The 12,323-nt window shown below is 56.6% G+C and overlaps 2 protein-coding genes across 2 annotated transcripts in view; one reads left to right on the plus strand and one right to left on the minus strand.

The window, feature by feature from the left end:
• Positions 1 to 134: 134 nt before the first annotated feature.
• Positions 135 to 5,143, plus strand: TMEM121B (transmembrane protein 121B). The gene is given in 2 exon segments (XM_010368891.2): positions 135 to 1,399; positions 1,401 to 5,143. Coding segments are annotated over 2 exon segments (1,737 nt in total). The 5' UTR covers positions 135 to 322; the 3' UTR covers positions 2,061 to 5,143.
• Positions 5,144 to 6,377: 1,234 nt separating this feature from the next.
• Positions 6,378 to 12,323, minus strand: part of IL17RA (interleukin 17 receptor A) — a 30,195-nt gene continuing 24,249 nt past the window's right edge. Inside the window, exon 13 of the mRNA XM_010368889.2 lies at positions 6,378 to 12,063. Within this exon, the coding sequence (XP_010367191.1) occupies positions 10,556 to 12,063 (1,508 nt within the window). The 3' untranslated portion in view covers positions 6,378 to 10,555. The remainder of the gene's footprint in view (positions 12,064 to 12,323) is intronic.

Genomic DNA, 12,323 nt, shown 5'->3' on the forward strand with positions numbered 1-12,323 from the left:
CCTCGAATCCAGTCCTGGTTTCCCCGCCGCCAGCCTCCCTCCCTCCCGGCGGGACTAGCTCCCCGCCCCGCCCCGCCCCCGCCTCGCCCGCCGTCACCGCGGTCCGCTAGGCTCCCCGCCTGCCCCCGCTCCCGGCCGCCCGGCCCGGCTCGCCCAGTCCAGTGGCTCCAGTCCGGATCTCGCCGCCGCCCGGCCCAGGTGCGAGTCCCCGCTGCTGGGGAGGCGGCGGGCCCCGGCTCCCCTCGGCCGCCTCCGCCGCCTCGCCCGCCCGGGGTTGGGGGGGAGGGAACAGCTGGGCGGCCCCAGAGCCCCTCGGAGGACAATGCGCCCTGCGCTCGGCCACCCTCGCTCGGTCTCCTCCGCGTCCGGCTCCTTCCCGCCGCCCCCGGCCGCCGCCCGGCTGCAGCCCCTCTTCCTCCGCGGGGGCTCCTTCCGCGGCCGGAGAGGCTCGGGCGACAGCAGCACCAGCACCAGCACCAGCCGCGGGGGAGGCGGCGGCAGACGCGGCGGGGGCGGCGGCTCCCCGAGCAGCAGCACGGGCGCCGAGCGCGAGGACGACGACGAGAGCCTCAGCGTCAGCAAGCCGCTGGTGCCCAACGCCGCGCTCCTGGGGCCGCCGGCTCAGGTGGGCGCCGCGGCCGGCCCAGCGCCCGCCGCCTTCTCCTCCTCAGCCGCCACCTCCTCATCCACCTCCACGCCCACCTCCTCCTGCAGCATGACAGCCGCGGACTTTGGCGGGGGCGCCGCGGCCGGGGCCGTCGGGGGCCCCGGGAGCCGCTCGGCGGGGGGCGCGGGCGGCACTGGGACCGGCAGCGGCGCCTCCTGCTGCCCGTGTTGCTGCTGCTGCGGCTGCCCAGACCGCTCCGGCCGCAGGGGTAGGCGCCGCGGCTGCGCCCCCAGTCCCAGGTGCCGCTGGGGCTACCAGGCGCTGTCCGTGGTGCTGCTGCTGGCTCAGGGCGGCCTGCTGGACCTGTACCTCATCGCTGTCACCGACCTGTACTGGTGCTCCTGGATCGCCACTGACCTGGTGGTGGTGGTGGGCTGGGCCATCTTCTTCGCCAAGAACAGCCGGGGCCATCGGGGCGGAGTGGCCAGCGGGGCGCACAACCACCACCTGCACCATCACCACGCCGCCCCGCCCCTGCACCTGCCTGCCCCCTCGGCTACTACCGCTGGGGCCAAGGCGCGCGGAGCCCGCGGGGGCGCCGGCGGCGCAGGGGGCGGCCTGGGGGCGGCCGCGGCAGCGGGCGAGTTCGCCTTCGCCTACCTGGCCTGGCTTATCTACTCCATCGCCTTCACTCCCAAGGTGGTGCTGATCCTGGGCACGTCCATCCTAGACCTCATCGAGCTGCGCGCGCCCTTCGGCACCACGGGCTTCCGTCTCACCATGGCGCTGTCATGTGCCCCTGCTCTACAGCTTGGTGCGGGCCATCAGTGAGGCGGGCGCACCGCCGGGATCGGCAGGACCCCTGCTGCTACAGCCCCAGCGGCACCGCGCGGCCGGATGCTTCCTGGGCACGTGTCTAGACCTGCTCGACAGCTTCACGCTGGTGGAGCTGATGCTGGAGGGCCGCGTGCCACTGCCCGCGCACCTGCGCTACCTGCTCATCGCCGTCTACTTCCTCACCCTCGCCTCGCCGGTGCTCTGGCTCTACGAGCTCAATGCCGCGGCCGCGGCGGCGGCATCCTGGGGCCAGGCCTCCGGGCCTGGCAGCTGCAGCCGCCTTCTGCGCTTGCTGGGCGGCTGCCTGGTAGACGTGCCCTTGCTGGCGCTGCGCTGCCTCCTCGTGGTCAGCTACCAGCAGCCCCTCTCCATCTTCATGCTCAAGAACCTCTTCTTCCTCGGTTGCCGCGGCTTGGAGGCCCTGGAGGGCTGCTGGGACCGGGGCAGTCGGGCCTCCCCGAGTCGGGCCAGAGGGGGCTACGGTGCTCCGCCCTCCGCCCCTCCACCGCCTCCGCCACCACCTCAGGGAGGCTCCCAGCTGGGCCACTGCATCTCGGAGAACGAGGGGGGTGCCCATGGCTATGTCAACACCCTGGCTGTGGCCTCCCATAATTGAGGGTGAAGGGCATGGGTCCTTGATTTTGGGTTGAGAGTCCCCAACCCCCTTGTCTTCTACCTTCTGTCGCCCAGATTTGATCAGGCTGTATTTGGAAGAGGTAATCCTTTTCAGGGCTAAGGGCCAGGGTGTCCTTCTGTACCCCTGGGGTGAGGACAGCTGGGAGGGAAACCAGCAGTTAATGGTGAGGGAGGTAGGTGCAGTTACCCTCTCCTCCTGTCCTACCCCAATCCTGACCTCCAAGGGGCTGGTACCTCTGCTTCTTGCTTTGCCCACCTCCACTCTAATTCCCATCCATTAGGAGGAGAGGGGTGCTGGGCCTTGGACCTTCTCTCTTGCTTAGAAGTGCCAGCCTCTTTTAGGCTGTGGTTAGTGGCCATTGTCACATGCCTTGAAATTGACCCAGAACCTACTTTTCCACTGATGTGTCTACTGGATTTCTTCCAGGTGATAGATACAAAGTGTATGTCTCTGTGTGTGTAGTGTTGTTTTCTTGTGTCCACCCTGTGGCCCTTTGCAACAGGTAGGAGATCTGGGGAGGCCCTGCCCCCTACACCATACTTACCACCACCCTCCTCTTTTCTGCCTGGATTTGTGACCATGAATTCCCAGGAAGAGCTGGGCCCCTGGGAGCTGCCCAGGTACTCCCCTTGAAGGGAGAGGCTCACCCAGGATCTTCCTCAATCCTGCTCCTCTCTTCTCAGCTCAGGGAGAGGAGGGGATCCATTCTCTAAGGACCAAACTGCACCCTTTCTTGGGTGAGCGAGCATTTCTACCTCCGTGCTTTCAACTTTTGTTGCATCATGCACTGATGCTGCTTGCAAAAAATGAAGACAAAATACTCAGAAGTTGCATTTGCCATGGCCACTGGCTCCAGCTGGGGTTTGGTGCCAGTGTTATTACAGGGTCTGTGGAGTATCAGCCATTGGCTTGGCCTCTCTCTGTTCCTCCCTCTGCACCTAGAACTCTTATCCTTCCTGTGGTTTGGTGCCAACTGGGTCGGATCTGGGCTTAGAGTAATAGCTTTGGTGGGGTTCCTGGATGGCTGTGAAGTTGGGCCTCCCATGGGCCCAAGGGAATAGGAAGCCCCATTCCCCACCTGTCCTTCCTCTAGGAAGTGTAGATAAGAAAGTGAGGTGGTGACCTCCCGCCTGTGGTCTGGTTAAGTCTCACTAGGGCCAAGGCAGGCTGCAGAACTTTCCCTCTTAGAATTCCTCCCATTGAGGGTGATGACAAGAGACATCCTGGGACTGTGCACTTACAGTCTTGGTGTGGAATGTCACTGCTGCCATCTTTGAGGCAGGATAAGTATTTTTACATATTTTAAGGGTGCAGGAGGACAGCAGCTAACAAGGCCAGGAAATACTCACTTCTCTCCACCCTCAACAGGATGTGGTGGGGGTGAAACTTGAAGAATTTTTGTTTCCCCTTCTCCCTTCTTACGTTTGAGAAGTTTTATGTAGTGTAATAAACTCTAGACAAGTTACCAGAAGATGTGGATTCTAGTTCTGATTCTGTCACTCATTGGCTTTGAGTGACGTATCATTTTAATTTTCTGGGCCTGTTTTCTCACATTAAAAAAGTAGAAGTTAGATGAGTGATCTCTAAGGTTGAAGGTAATTTCAACTCTCACATTCTTTGAGTTTGTGGCTCTTGAAAGCCCTGGTCCTGATGCTCCCTGTAAAGGTGGCCAGGAGAGAAGCCAGCCAGGCTGCACCGGCAGAGCATTCCCTGCTCTGCACTGGGTGTGTGAAGCCCCAGCAGAGAGGGCCAGAGGGAGGGCTTGGGTGCCTGGGCTAGCTGTGGGGCAGGGCCTAGCACAGCTGCAGAGTACACAGGGAGGGCCAGAAGTGCCAAGTCACTGGCCGTTAACTCAGCACCCAGGCCAAGCCCCGCCTCCCGCTGGAAGCCCCCTCTTCCAACTGCTTCGGGGCTTAGGGCAGAAGACACCCATGTAGACAGACATAAGAGGGGCAGAAGGCTGGACCAGAGTTCTCTTGAGCCTCCTCGTGCTCTCAGAGCAGGGAACAGCGGGGGAAAATGTTTACACTCCATACACTATCTGTGCTTCCAGTCCCTCACCCTATGTGGCCCAATAGCTGGCTGAATTTCACACTTAATTGGTTTTTTTCTGCCTTCTTCCCCTGCTCCCACTGACTCCTCTCCTCTCCCTTTGATTGTACTCAAGGTTCTGGGGCCTAGGCCCTGGGTGGGTACCATCAGCTGCTCCCTGTTCCCATGTCCTCTCTCCAGCTTTGCTCTGTTTCTTTGCTACCTAATCTCAGTGACTGTGAAAGGACATTGTGTCTGAGCCATGGCCAGCTGCTGGCTGGCCCCCTGACTTGTCCCCTTTCTGTTGTTTGGATGGCCATCTCCTGCTGGGCCTCCCTGACTGTAAAATCTCTGTACTGTTAGGTTTTTGGTGGGAGGCTGTGATAAGTTCCAATGAGCTGCCACTTCCTTGGATGTCAAGAGGCTGATGGCAACTGGGCCAATTCTGGCAGACACCAGGCCCCCAGCTCAGCCCCAGTCACCCTCTTTTCACACGTGGGTCAAGCACCGTGTGCTCAGAGGGTCAGTCCCTTCCTCTGCCGTGTTTTTCTTGAGTCCTTGCACTCACTTTCCCTGCCCCATTCACGATGACCCCTAAAGCTTCCTTTGCCTTGCTTTGTAGGGCATCCCTAGTGAAGGGGCAAACGTGAGATTTCCCCATGGGCCTGACAGCCAAGGCAGTGCACTGCCTTCCGAGGTCAATGCCAGCACCTGCATAGTTCACGGAAAAGGATCCTGGGCTCAGAATTTCGAGAACCGCCTACCCCTAACATTTCAGCAAGTCAGGGCCTTCCTCTCTGTGAGTCCCCAAATCCTTACTTATTTTCAAAAGACTAGACCCTCTGTAAAGACTGTTCCATTTTAACATGCCCTGATTCTGCATCCGTGGGTTTTGTGAAAGAGAGCTAGCTGGCGGTTAGAGCCTGGAAGAAGGAGGGAAGTGGCACCTCACTAGCATTTATCACTTTTTTCCTTCTCTTTTTAAAAATAAAACCAGACTCTGTTCTGAAAATAAAAAACTTGAGGCTTGTGACAAGCTTCCTGTGTGGTTTGTTTCAAGATCTTTTCTGTCCTGGTTTCCTTACAAAATTCTTAAATGTCACTGTGACATTTGCCATTATTTTATAGGTTTGTGTTAACATTAGGGGTACACCTTGGCCCTTTCCTTCTAGGCAGTTGGCATGTTTTTGAGGGAGGCAGTGAGGCTGTGGCCTGGAGCTGGTGAGTGTCTGACAGGCTTTGTTGGCACAGCCAGCTCGGCTCTAATGGACTCAGCCTGAGAGTGATTTTTTCTCATCGCCCTGGGCTCTCTTGCACTTTTCTTTCTTTCCTTCCTTCTTTTTCCTTTTTTTTTTTTTTTTTTTTTTTTTTTGAGACGGAGTCTTGCTCTGTGCTCCAGGCTGGAGTGCAGTGGTGCAATCTCGGCTCACTGCAAGCTCCGCCTCCTGGGTTCATGCCATTCTCCTGCCTCAGCCTCCTGAGCAGCTGGGACTACAGGCGCCCGCCACCGCGCCCGGCTAATTTTTTGTATTTTTAGTAGACACGGGGTTTCACTGTGGTCTCGATCTCCTGACCTTGTGATCCGCCCGCCTCGGCCTCCCAAAGTGCTGGGATTACAGGCGTGAGCCACTGCGCCCGGCCCTTCCTTCTTTTTCTTTTTGAGACAGGGTCTCACTCTGTCACCAGGGCTGGAGTGCAGTGGTGCCATCTTAGTTCACTGCAGCTTCAAACTCTTGGGCTCAAACAATCCTCCTGCCTTAGCTCCCAAGTAGCTGGGACTACGGGGGTGTGCCACCACGCCCGGCTTCCTATTTCTCTCTAAGAGTAGCTTTCCAAAGGGGGAACATCTTGAGAAACTAATTTTTAAATACTGTGACCTCCTCTTATCACTCTTGCCCCAGCCAGAAGCACAAATTCTTATGTATGAATAAGAACAAGGCCACTGGTTTTTGTTTTTTGTTTTTTTTTTTTTTTTTTTTTTTTTGAGGCGGAGTCTCGCTCTGTCGCCCCGGCTGGAGTGCAGTGGCCGGATCTCAGCTCACTGCAAGCTCCGCCTCCCGGATTTACGCCATTCTCCTGCCTCAGCCTCCGGAGTAGCTGGGACTACAGGCGCCCGCCACCTCGCCCGGCTAGTTTTTGTATTTTTAGTAGAGACGAGGTTTCACCGTGTTAGCCAGGATGGTCTCGATCTCCTGACCTCGTGATCCGCCCGTCTCGGCCTCCCAAAGTGCTGGGATTACAGGCTTGAGCCACCGCGCCCGGCCATGTTTGGTTTTATTTTAACATGAAGGGTAGTATTAAGTCTAAGGAAGAATATTGGGTCTGCACCAAAATAAACACATAGTGGTCTTCTTAGCACAGAGGCAGCCAGTATCACACAGCCCCTGTGTTGTGACCCTAGCTTGCTGCTTCTGGCTGTGGCAAAGGCTACACAGGGGTTTGACTCAGGAGAGCCCGGGAGGCAAGGTCTGAGAGTGGAAGCTCCTGGGAGCCTGGGCTCTCTCCTCTCGTTAGCTGTGGCTTTGGCCATCAACTGGAACTTCGTCATTACTTATAAAACAGGAGCAATCACAGGACTGTGGTGAGAATTACATGAGGTGATACATGTGAAATGGTCCTTTCCCCTAAGACATGTGTAATTGTAACAAGGAACAAAATTTACATAGAAAATAATTACAGAGCAACATAGGACCATGTCTTCATTTCTCCCTGGAGTGGATGCAAAATAAGGTGATTGACTTGACCAAGCATGTTATGAATGTTTAGAAATGTCTTCTAGGGAAGTAAGCTGGCGCTCACCGATTTTAGTTTGCCAGGCATATCAGAAGGCGCTTTGTGACAGGTGCAGTAGGGACGCGGAGTGATCTCTTCATGTGTAGGCTATGCCCAGGCCACACCTAGGCCTTGCCTGAGTCTGGCCATGCAGTTCTTGCCCCAAGGAAGAACAGGAAAATATAGCATGTGGTTGACTGTCAGGCCCTCTGCACATTAGCCCCTTCCCGCCTCACAGCCACCTTCAGGGCTGCTTTCTCTCCATTTTCCTGAGGTCCAGAAAGAGGAGGTAGCTGGCACAATGCCGCACCGCAGTCAGGAAGAAAAGCCAGTGTGCACCAAGACCCTTCTTCCTCCCACATCTGCACTGCTCCATGCAACCTTTAGTGGTCGGCTGTTGCTTGGGTCCAACTTCCTTTCCATGAAAGCTCAGCCGTGCTAGCAAAAAAGCAGGGGCCGTTTTCATCTTCTGTGAGAATCCCATGACACTGGTGAGCAGAGGCGGCCAGTGGGACACCCATGCAAGGAAGCAGGCAAATGCAGGGGCCAGCGAGCCACCTGCGTCCCTCCTTCTACTCCCTCTCCTCCGGTCATTGTGTACCTTCTTCCTGTCTCATCAGAGAGGAAGGATCCAGTGAGTGAACTCATCCTACGGTCAATGACCTAAGGGGCTATTCTTCCTGGGAAGGACTCCAGGGAGAGGTGGGCTGGGCCAGGCTTCCTGGCACCCTTCAAACCACGAGACAGGAGACTGCATGTTCCTCTCACAGGGAAGACTGGCCCACCTGGATGACTGCTCACCTCCATCAATTTAAATGGACAGGGTACGAGTGTGGACCCAGTGCTAGGATCTGGGAGAGGCAATGGGGGCATGGAGAGCCATGCAGAGGCGCAGGGCAAGATGGACCTGGATGCCACTGCAGAGTGAGGAGAGGCCCCGTGGGCAAAGTGTTGGGTATAGAATTAACATTAACAGCTTGTGCCATGGGTTTAGGGGTAGTTGCTTTTCTTTATCTTCTTCTGCAAAATATACCCCTGGAATCCATATTGTCGCCATTTTCCCACAACGGACATGTTCACTCAGCCACATACTTCCTGAGCTCCTGAGAGATGCCAAGTATGGGAACACGTATTACTTTTATAATCTGAAAAGGCAAACACTGGAGGGAGAGAGCAATACCTAATAGCAGGGAACGAGGCTCAGTGGTACCTCAGGGGGCACAAACTGCTCTGCCCCAGAGGCAGGCTGGTGCCACTCAGGGATACTGCAGGCCTCCCAGGATACCATGAGGTGGTAACTCCTGCCCCACCCACTTTACAGAGGAGCAAGCTACCTAGGGCGGATGAACAGCTGGCCAGCCCCCAACCCTGCTGCCTCTTCTTTGGAAGGACCCTCTGTCCGACATACCTGACTTGTGGGACGCAGGCCCGGCTGCTGGAGCAGCGGCCCTCCATCTCACTCTGCCCTCAGGTGCCCCAGGTCTTGCTGGAGTCCCAGCTGGCAGGGCGCTAACGCAGAAGAGGGCCCTGCATACTCCTCGTCTATTTAGGAAGGGGAGCACCAAGCAGAGCCCAAAGGCTATAGAGTTAAAACAGCCCACTGCATTGTAAGTACATCTTCTTCTCTCTTATGCCCTATTTAATTTTCAAAGATAAATAGGAAAGGCCAGGCACGGTGGGCTCATGCCTATCATCCCAGCACTTTGGGAGGCCGAGGCGAGCAGATGGCTTGAGCCCAGGAGTTTGTGACCAGCCTGGACAACATGGTGAAACACTATTTCTACAAAAAATACACATACACACAAATTAGCCAGGCACAGTGGTGCGTGCTTGTAGTTCTAGCTAGCTGGGCAGGCTGAGGTGGAAGGATTGCTAGAGCCTGGGAGGTCGAGGCTGCAGTGAGCCATAATTGCACCACTGTAATACAGCCTGGTGACAGAGAGACCCCGACTTAAAAACTAACAAAAAACCAAAACACAACAAAAGCAAGAAAGAAGTATATCCATCATACCCTTGCGTTCAGAGATCCCAGCTCAAACTGCTGAACGGATGTTTCAGAGCTGAACACAACCCTTTTTAGACCCTAAACACCTTCAAGGACCTTCCTACGCAGAAAAGAGAAACTGGTTTTGAATCAATTATTCTTTAAAACAAAACAAAACAAAACAAAAAAGCCAAAAAAAAAAAAAAACAACTAGGATCAAGACAGTAGGCAGGAAGAAGTCATGAAACTGGGAGCTTGCTTGGTGGCCTCATGCATAATTGGCCTGGACACAGGCATGGTTAGATGCTCTTCTAGCCATCTTCTAGCTGCTTCTCTTCCAGCCGGAACCACCTTTGCACACTACTCAAGAGAGGAGCTGAAGAGGTGGGAGGGGCACAGCGTGGAGGGCATTTGTTCTTACAGAGACATTTCTTGGTGAAACAGAATTTATTAGCCATGGTTCAGAATAATACAAAAATAAAGGTGTGGCTTTATTTATACACATTCTTGAAACTCTTGGCATTCGGCTGAGAGCGGATACCATACTCAGGGTAAGCAAGGACCAGTGTGAGACTGGGCCCAGGAAACGGGGAGGGACTGTAAGGAGAAACAGGGAATGACATTAAAGAAGAAATAGACACCCTGGAGAATTTATGACTCCTTTCTATATGTCATGTCCAGAAGAGGCGTCTACAGAGATCAAAGTAGCCTAGGGATGGGGAGGCTGGGGTGGTGACTAAGGGGGCTCCTGGGCTCAAGTGATCATCTTGCATCAGCCTCCCGAGTAGCTGGAACTACAGGCATGTGTCACCATGACTGGCTAAAAAAAAATTTAGGTAGACAAGGTCTCACTATGTTGTCCAGGCTGATCTTGAACTCCTGAGCTCAAGGAATCCACCTGCCTTGGCCTCCCAAATTGCTGGGATTACAAGCATGAGCCACTGCACCCAGCCCATTCAGCTTTTACATCTCATGTGACCATCCTTTTTTTTTTTTTTGAGATGGAGTCTCGCTCTGTCGTCCAGGCTGCAGTGCAATGGCATGATCTCGTCTCCCTGCAACCTCTGCCTCCCAGGTTCAAGCAATTCTCCTGCCTCAGCCTCCCAAGTAGCTAGGACTACAGGCATGTGTGTCACCACGCCTGGCTAATTTTTGTATTTTTAGTAGAGATGGGGTTTCACCATGTTGGCCAGGCTGGTCTCGAACTCCTGACCTCAGGTGATCCACCTGCCTTGGCCTCCCAAAGTACTGGGATTACAGGCGTGAGCCACCGTGCCCAGCCCATCCTGTTTGTTAATGTGTCCCTGGCACTAGTGGTTAAGTTCCTTCGTGGCTGGGGCCATGCCACATGCAATTTATCTTGGTATCCCAAATGCCTGGCACATAGTAGGTGCACCATAAATGCTGAATGAATGAATGATGGGATCTCAAAGACACTCTACCATTAGCTCCTGGGAGCAGGCTGTGTGGATTCCCTGGGGAGAGAAGATAACCAGATGGCTGCAGGAAGAAAACTTAAGAGGGATACCTGGGATTCAAATCCAGACATCTACATGTTAAAACCTGCACTTCACACACGAACAAATACACATGCAGACACGTACACACAGACGAATACTTGTGTATCCATGTGCACACACACTCCTCTCTCAAGTCTGGAATCTGGGCGGTCCCTGGGGAGCCGCCCTCATGCACTGGGCCTCTCTGACTCTGACTCCACCGTGTCCCAGCCCGAGTTCTTCTGCAGCTGGCGAAAAAGCAGCTGCCGCTGGAGGCTCCTCAGGCTCTCCAGGTCCTCGGGAGAGAGTGGCAGAGCCGGCTTCCCTGGGTCCTGCTCTTCTTCCTCTTCCTCCATTTCCGTGAGTCCGTCGGGGGGCTGCGGGGAGCTTCTGGAGATGTAGCCCTGGTCAGACTGCACTGACCGCCGCTGCTCCTCCTCGTAGGGTGTGTGTGGGTCTTTGAGGACCATGGCGGGTCTACTGCAGCCCCCCTGGGCCTGGCAGCTCAGACTCTGCTGGAAGAGCGAGAGCATCAAGCCTTCGAGGTGCTCCCTCATGTCCTCTGGAAGGTGGTCAGGAGACGCCATGGGGGTGCTGCCAAGGGGCGAGTCCTCGGGGTCCACAGGGAGGAAGAGGACGCTATTTCGCCCAGCGCCTGGGCTGCCCAGCAGCGGGCAGGCCTCGCCCTCCCCCGCCAGTGCCAACCGGATAGCAGCACCGTCAGCTAGGGGCCCAGGCTCCACCGCTGCCACCAGGGCGCCCTCCTCTGCGGGGAGCACCAGGGTGTGGAGGGGCTGCGGCGCTGGCTGACCCCGGGGCTGCAGGTGAGGTTCCAGCTTTGCCACTGCTGCTCCTCCTTCCTCCCCGACCAGGAGGTCTATGGCCAGGCAGGCCTGGGAGCCAGGCTCGCGTACCAGGGGCGCCCGCTTCATGATGCCGGTTCCCGGAGGCAGCAGTGGCTCCTCAAACACCTCTTCGTCCAGGGACGGGCCATCCGGGTCATCGGCCGAGTAGAGATTCTCACGCTCGAACCAGTCGGGGCAGCGGGCCTGCCAGTCCCGGAACCTGTCCAGGGCGGCGCGGAGCTGCCTGCCGCCCGGGCTCCGCAGGTAGTTGTCTCCTGACAGCTCCCCCACGCGGTGCATGCGGCCGGGCTGGAACATCTCCAGGTCCTGGATGCGGAAGTACACCTCCTCGAACCTGTCCATGAGCGGGTACCGCGGCGCCGCGCCGAACAGGTCGGGGACGTCGCCGTCACCGCTGACCTCGCTGAAGTAGCAGACTACGTAGGTGCCGAAACAGGCTGGCCTCTTGAAGTCCGGGAGGATCATGTTCATGGCTGCGGTGAACAGGTCCCCCACGGGCTTCCTGTGGTCACAGCGCAGCCGCACAGGCGCTCCCCGGCCCAGGAGCGCCTGCCACTTTGCGCGCGTGCCACGGGAGCACAGGATGATGATCTTAGAGTTGCTCTCCACCATCTCCTGCTTCTGGCGGCCCACCCAGGTCATGACTCCCACCTCCGAGATAGCCTGCTCTTCCAGCAGGTCCAGGGCCACTTCCGTGCCGCAGGCAGTGAGCAGGAACTGGGCGAATTTCAGGACCACGTCCACGTAGAGGGGGTGGTCAGCTGAGTAGATGATCCAGACCTTCCTGGGCTTCAGCGGTGGGGGGGTCAGGTCAGCCGCAGGCAGGCCATCTAAGGAAACAAGACCACACGTGCTGAACCTCACCCCAGGGCCCAGGGCAGCTCTGTGCCTGTCAGCCCAGGAGGGGCCTGGACCAGGACACAGAGCTTGGCCACCTCCCTAGGCTGAGAAACCCAACTGAAGCCTGTTGGAAAAACCCAGATGTTACTATTCCACCTTTGGCTGCCTGAAAAAAATCAGTCTGCTGCCTTGTGGGAAAAAGAATCTCTCACGTTCCTTTCTGGTCTTTAGCCTATACTTAAATCAAAAA

This window comes from Rhinopithecus roxellana, chromosome 13 (genome assembly GCF_007565055.1).
Source record: "Rhinopithecus roxellana isolate Shanxi Qingling chromosome 13, ASM756505v1, whole genome shotgun sequence".
In the NCBI taxonomy this organism is placed as follows: domain Eukaryota; kingdom Metazoa; phylum Chordata; class Mammalia; order Primates; family Cercopithecidae; genus Rhinopithecus; species Rhinopithecus roxellana.